Below are 7,030 nucleotides of genomic sequence, written 5' to 3'. Positions count from 1 at the left end.
TGCTATCACGTCTCTATTTGGTGTTTTCGATAATAGTTGTCAGAAGTAAAGAGAATGAAGGAAAGTGAAGATAAGGAAGGGAGAGTGGTTTAAAAAAGTTTATTCGACTGTGTTTTTGTCGGGATCAGATCCAAAATCTTTGACATAACTTTCATTAGTATAGTGGATTTCAATTTACCATGCCCATGGATGTAGTCTTTTTGGATGAACCACGTAAATATTTGTATTCTTATGTATGCGTTTTATGTTTTATTTCTCGTACTAATCAACATATCGGGTTTAGAGCTTTCGCGTACAATAAAACGCTCTTAAACTCTTACAAGTCATATTGATATAAAATCAACTCTCTTTAATGGACATAAATGATAAGTGGGAAAGGAGCTTTGGTCGTAGTGGCAGCACCTCTACACGCTAGTGACCATGTTTTAACTTTCATTGCCACTAACACTACACCACTAACGCCTTAGAAAAACTACCTCCTAAACTATTTTGAAAAAATCGATAAGGGCCTGATTTCCCTAATGAATTACCCAAAACATAATAATAAAATAAAGAAAATAAAAATTAATGATACCAACCAATTCTTATTTTCATATGAAATACCCGTAGCTCATGTACTACATATGAAAGAGAGACACAAATTAAAAAAGAATGGAAGCAAATAAAGGGACACGCTCGTAAAGAGAGAGAGAATTGGACATTACAAAAGATTGAAGCACGAGAGAGAGGTTTGAGAGAGAGAGGGAGCAGCTAGAGAGATTTAAGAAGAAAGAGAGGTTTGAGAGAGAAAGAGAGAGGGAGCATCTAGAGAGATTTAGGAAGAAAGAGAGAGGTTTGAGAGAGAGAGAGAGAGAGAGGGAGCATCTAGAGAGATTTAGGAAGAAAGAGAGAGCATTCAGAGGGAAAGCCTTGAGGGAAACGCCTAGTATCTTTGCAGTAGTCATAGACCATGTAATTCTTCTGAACCCATTTCAACCTTTCTTCAGCAGTTGAGTCCATGCCTTGATTAAACCAACCATTTGAAGCTTCACCACACTGACTTTTTGTTGTCGAATAAGAAGACACAACACAGGCATTGGCTTCAAAGTTAGAGAAAGAAGCCATGAACGGGGCTTGAGACCAATCAGTCTTGACCAGGCCACCCCTTGTGGCCCAGTTATCTGCATCCCAAAGGCTGGAGTAAAGCCTCATGGCTTGGTTTTTTGGGTAGGGGACTCCCTTCGATTCAGCATTCTTGAACACTCTTATTGGGGTCCCATCTACCGAGAACCTGCAATTTTTCATGTACAGGGTTAGAGAGAGAAAGAGAGCGAAGAGGGGGTTGCCTATGTACATGATGTAGAAAGACTGAGAGCTTTAAGACAGAGAGAAAGCTCTTCCTTGGAGAGGGAGAGCGTAGGTCGGGTCAGCTCCGGCCCATCCAGACCAGACCAAAAAATATTAAAAATATGTATTTAAATATTATATCAGTTTGATATACACATTTATTATGAAGAGGGTTACATGCATGGAAAAGAAGACTATACCTATTTATTTTTGGTACAAAAAACTCATAATCGTGAAGAATAGTTGAAGGGTGAAAGGTGCCGTTTGTATAGAGCCTAGGCTCTAAACAATCAAATTAGAGCCCACTTTCAAATAGTATCGAAAAATATGATTTTAATGCTGAAAATCTTTTTGATAGCCTTAAAATATATTTTCATCTTTATTTATAAAGCTTAAAGCTTCACAAAATAGTGTAGATTGAGAGATCTATGAAAACTTGAAAGTCTTGAAAATTGATGGTCCAAAAATGCATTACAAAATACACTATTTCCAAAACTTGAAATCTAATTTTTTCTCATGTTCATGCATCTTGATGTTGATATGATCAATTTTAAGATATTTAGGTATCAAAACAACATCTTCTAGTGAAATTTTTAAGGTAAGCTTGAATTTTATTGTTTAGAGCCTCGGCTCTATATAAACTTTTCCCATAGTCAGAATATGAGATAGGGTGGCTGAATATGTGTCAATAAGTGGGGAATAAAGTTTAAAAAAAAGTTTTTCAAAGTATAATATAATTTAAACAATAATATTTCATATCTGAGAATTGTGATTGTAATAAAAGTGAAATGTCTTCAGAGTTTCTAATCCCTACCAGTAGTATGATAGAGAGAAACCGATGGAGAGAGAGCGTTAAAATGTGAAAGTCCAAAGGATAAAACGTCCCACCTATAGATGAACAAGATAGAAGATAGATATAATTAATGACGATTTGAAATCAAAATCAAATCGTCAATAGAGATGCAGCAAAAAGATGGATAACTACCGGCATGATACAGAAGAAGTGAGAGGGAAGAGTACATACAAGTTGTAGAGAGAGGAAGTAGTGACATGAGTATAGACATAGAGGGAGATAAAGAGAGAGAATACTTACATGACTTGGATTGGGTTCCAAAGGACGGAGTAGGTGTGGAACTCTTGGGTGGGGTCAAACCAGAGGTAGAATTGTTGCTCCCTGTTTCCTTTCCCTTGAGTGAACAAATTGGTGTGGACGATATAAGGATCTCCACTCAAATTTCCCAAGAACTCGAAGTCGATTTCGTCATGGGTTGGGCCTTGTGAAGATAACTGCAACAAAACCCAATTTCATAAACCATCATCTCACTGCAATTGACTCTTTTTATGAACAACCAAGAATTACGAAAAAATCAGTGATTTAGTAGTAGAGAATACTTTCGTAGTATGGGGCCTTAAAAACTAGAGACATGGCCACAAAATTCAATTCGGCCCAAGGGCCGGCCTGCCGAGCCTTACCCACTCTGTTGTTAGAGAGAGGGAGATACATAGCATGTAGAGAGAGAGAGAGAGAGAGAGAGAGAGAGAGAGAGACTTACATAGTAGGCAGTAACAGTGCCAGCAGAGTTGCCTGGTACGAGCTTGATTTTCATGTGGATGTTACCAAAGAGATATTCATTCTTGGATTGAAAACCAGAGCCAGAGTAGTTGTCTAATGAGAGTTGGAGGATCTCACCATTGTTTACTATCTTAGCTCTATCATTTCCCCAAGTAATATCAAAATCAGAGTAAAAATTAGCCTTACAACCAACAATCAAAACACCCCAAATAACAAGCGCTAAAACCCGACCACATATACAAAAACACAAGAAAGGGCCAAATGCCATAGAGAGCGAGAGAGAGAGTTACTGGAGTGGTGCTAAGAAACAATCAAGCAATTTTAGAATAGCAATATATATTTAGAGAGAGAGAGAGAGAGAGAGGGAGATAGGCAACAATGAGTTGAGAGGCGCAGTAGGTGATGATTGGACAACAAAGAGTTCTATCCAATGGGTATTAGTTAGAGAGAGAAAGAGTAGGGGTGTTAAGTAGCTAGGGGATTAGAGATAGAGTTTGTGAAGAGGGTGGACACTTTTGATTTAAAAACTTTGGATTAGAGTGACTTAGCAGGTGATGAATGGACAATCGAGTTGCAAGTGGGTGTTGGCTAGAGAGAGAGAGAGAGAGATTGTTAAGTGGCTATTGGCCTAGAGAGAGAAAGAGACTTCTCAACGAGAGAGATATAAAGGTGCAAAGTGGCAATTGGCTAGATAGAGAGAGAGAGAGAGAGAGAGAGAGAGAGAGGTTTTGTGGGGGGATGGAGAGAGAGGGTTGGGATATAAATAGAGAGAAGGAAATGAAAGAGTAAGTGTAATGAGTGAGGTTTTGAGTGATGTACAGCTGGGCTTTGCTGTGTTTTATTTTACTCCAACTTTAGCCTCATTTCTTTTGGCCTGCAAAAACATAGTTTAATAGTAATGGTATATTATCTCTTTTTTGCCCACATAGGCTACTCCTGCAGGAGCATACTATACATTTACTCTCTCATGCAAACGACCTACTTTGGGGGATTTTCCTCAATTTGACAATGTGAAGCCGACGAATGTTAATTATAAAACGAAGGATTTGAGCTCCCAAAACTGGCCAATATTCTTATCTCCAGGATTCTTGTAATGGAGTTTTCAAAATTTCAGACAGATTAACCAAACGTAGTACTAGATTTTAGACTTTTAAATTCCAATATCGATTTCTTAGAGCTAATGTGCGATTGTCATAAAAAAAAAAAAAAAGCCTATTTCGAGCTCTTAAACACTTTGATCCGGTAGTCTAATAAGGGTGAGGGCCTTAAACTTTTCTTTAACTTGCCCCAAGCGCGGGTAAAGGAGTAAACTTTGCCACATCTTATCGTAAATCATAAACGTATAGCTCTAGTTAGAGAAAAATAGAAGAACACGATTCATGTGGCCGACTTCGAATAATTGAGATAAGACATAAATAATGATGAAACGCTTTGATCTGGATATTCAAATATTCAACAATCTGTGCTCAATTTTAGGATATTGTTTTTCTAAAGCTTAAAGAGTGCATATAAATTTTTTTCTTTTTGCATAAATCAGATGTATAAGGAAGTTATGTCTCAAAATTTTATTGGTTCTAAAAATACTCTCATCCAAAGAATCCGTATGTGAAAATTTAAAATCCTAAAAATACTCTCATCCAGATAATCAACGTACAATACGCTCTCGCAGGACCATGTAAACTTTTAGGTTTAATATTTGCAGTGACACTTCTACCTGATCCACACTCATGGTTTAGTGAGTTTTCAAATATGTGAAACTCGTGGCTTTGCATCTAATGGGCAGGCCGTGGATATGGGTGAGCCCATTGAATAGCTTTTGTCAATAATCAATTAAGAAAACAAAACGATGTGTTAGGTTTCAACATAAAACAATTTGAGTTAGAATAGCAACTTCTAGAAGAGTTAACATATTTTTATTAGATTTCAGAAAGCCTGTCATAATATGATAAATAGTTGATAAGTTAGGTGTAATAAATTTCCCTTTTTAAACTTTTGTGGTTTGTGTATTTGTGGAAGTAACATGTGTATGTACGTATGCGTATCTGTGATTTGTTTTTATTAAATTAAGATTATATCTTATAAGATAATTTAATTTTGTTATAAAATATCACAATCACTATTAATTGTCAAATGTGAATTTAAACAGCTCAATAGTTACTTTTTAAAAAAAAAATATTAACTTTGACATTCCTTTGGAAAAGTTTGAGGATAGATTTTTTGTATTTAGAGCTAGCACATCTCTAGCTGTATGATTTCACTGTCGATGCCTACGAGTGACTGTGGGCATCATGCATCGAGGAAAATAAATGTCTTATTTTAGTTATTTGTGTTTTCTTGCTTCATTTGCTTCTACTTAATTTAATATTAAGGAAAAATAATTATAATTTCTTTTAATAAACCCAAAATATTTTGTACTCCCACAAGAGTATATTGTTCATTTACTCCCCTGGGTAAAATTCTTAAAGGAGTAATTTGAATATTATAAATTTTGGGAATGTAGCCCCATAGTCTGACCTTAGCAAAAACATTTCTACATTGAACTCTCTATGTAATAGAAACATAATAAATTTTCAAGATTGAACAATGGCTGTCTAATTTTAGAAGGGTGAGATCTCTGAAACAAAAAAAAATCAAAAATCAAAATTTTTCTTTTAAAAATAATCATATAATGATTCTTGGGCAGAACCCAAAATTTAAGATTGAAAAAATCGTCCCATGAGTGATGATCCCACCCTCAGCAATTGACATTTGACTAATGGATATGCTCCTAAGGGAGCATAGTATATAAGCTCTATAATAATACTCCCCATATGTCATTTTGGCGTGTCATTTGATGTTCCATTTGAAATTTGATATAATGATGATCAAATTTAAACTAAATAAAAAATATATGGGTCATTGCTGGCAAAGTTTTTTTTCTAACTAATTGTACGAATCCTCGTTCGCCATTATGCCTTAATAAGGACCATATTTTCAGTGAGGTCATAAGTCCCTATATTTCTTCTTACTACTTTCAACTATATCCATTTGGACCTACCTCTAAAAAAATAAGGATAAGATGTGAAATAGTTGGAAGTCCAAACCTTGGGTGCAATTTGATAAATTTCACTTGTTTTCGTAAATTAGGAGTGCCACTTTAATGGAGCATTTATTTATAATTATCTTTGAAAGGGAAGTATAGGATAAATTCTATAGTTTACGAAATTCAATTCATTTATTTTTCAAGAAAATTTTTTTTATATATTTCATTATTAATATGAATTTTTATCTTTTAAGACCAAAATTATCCTGATTTAATAGTAGCCTTAACCATTTTCTCTCTCCTTCCAAAGTAGTCAATCTTTGAGTCCTCATTTGGTTTTTTTTCATATATGGAGTACACAATGAGTTTTTATTTGAGTTTTTTAACATTTAGATTTTAGTGTCTGAAAATTGAATGGTATCTATTCAATCTCAACTTTTTTTTTTTTTTTTTTCAAGTGCATGGAGGGTGCAATTAGGACTTTATTTTTTTATTTTTATTGAGGTTCCAAAATTTGGAGTCCTAAAATTAGTTATAGGAAGGGTTTTATCTAAGGGAGTAAATGGAAAGTATACTCCCATGGGAGTATAATAACGTTTGACAAAAGAAAACATCACCATCATCGTCAAAGCTTTTTCTCAACTAATTTGAATCGGCTACACGATTCCTAGTTAAAAAAAACATCCTTAACTAAAAGAAAACTCTTAGTATCTCTATGATATTTCCCATGTATTTTTTCCCCTAAATGTATAGAAAGCAATTTTTGCAAACTCCACCGATTCAACTCGGAACTGGCCTATTAGATCAGAACCGAACACTGGCCAGTTCCAATTTTGGCCATATTGGTGATAAGATAAGGTATTTTAAAAAAATTCAGAAGAAATTACATAAAATCGCAAAAAGTAAGGGATCTGTTTGTAATGTGTTTTTGAATGTTTTTTATCATTTTGAAAAATATTGGAAAATTTAGCCATGAATACTTATTTTTATATTTTTTCATATTTTTAAAATAAAAAATACTCATGGGCACAAAACAATTTTTTAAAATCTATTTTTTAACTAATTTTCAACTTCATTTGGATGCGTTTTTATCTAATCATACTTTAAAT

At 34.4% G+C, this 7,030-nt stretch overlaps 1 protein-coding gene across 2 annotated transcripts; it reads right to left on the bottom strand.

Moving 5' to 3' along the window:
• Window positions 1-564: 564 nt before the first annotated feature.
• On the bottom strand, window positions 565-3,651 carry LOC18435615 (xyloglucan endotransglucosylase protein 1). 2 transcript variants are annotated; one of them, XM_011625646.3, is made up of 3 exons: window positions 2,880-3,651; window positions 2,420-2,613; window positions 565-1,270 (listed from the first exon to the last, which is right to left on the bottom strand). In XM_011625646.3, the coding sequence occupies exons 1-3, from the start codon at window positions 3,165-3,167 to the stop codon at window positions 865-867; spliced, it is 888 nt and encodes a 295-aa protein (XP_011623948.1). In that variant the 5' UTR covers window positions 3,168-3,651; the 3' UTR covers window positions 565-864. The 2 variants fall into 2 exon arrangements, with proteins under 2 accessions (XP_011623948.1, XP_088709151.1); XM_088853025.1 differs by lacking the exon at window positions 565-1,270 and adding an exon at window positions 2,026-2,214 and having other exon boundaries at window positions 2,880-3,634.
• Window positions 3,652-7,030: the final 3,379 nt, after the last annotated feature.

The sequence above is a fragment of the Amborella trichopoda genome, chromosome 12, assembly GCF_054954075.1.
Source record: "Amborella trichopoda isolate Santa Cruz 75 chromosome 12, AtrichopodaSantaCruz75HAP2 v2.0, whole genome shotgun sequence".
Lineage (NCBI taxonomy): Eukaryota > Viridiplantae > Streptophyta > Magnoliopsida > Amborellales > Amborellaceae > Amborella > Amborella trichopoda.
Note: the sequence above shows the minus strand (reverse complement) of the source record. Positions and strands in the feature narration are given on the sequence as shown.

Excerpts from the sequence above, each read along its gene's own strand:
- LOC18435615 (XM_011625646.3), bottom strand. The coding sequence starts at position 3,167 with ATGGCATTTGGCCCTTTCTTGTGTTTTTGTATATGTGGTCGGGTTTTA. Across the intron at positions 2,614-2,879 it reads GCACTGTTACTGCCTACTAT|TTATCTTCACAAGGCCCAAC; the intron begins GTAAGTCTCTCT and ends GTTTTGTTGCAG. Across the intron at positions 1,271-2,419 it reads TGGAACCCAATCCAAGTCAT|GTTCTCGGTAGATGGGACCC; the intron begins GTAAGTATTCTC and ends GAAAAATTGCAG.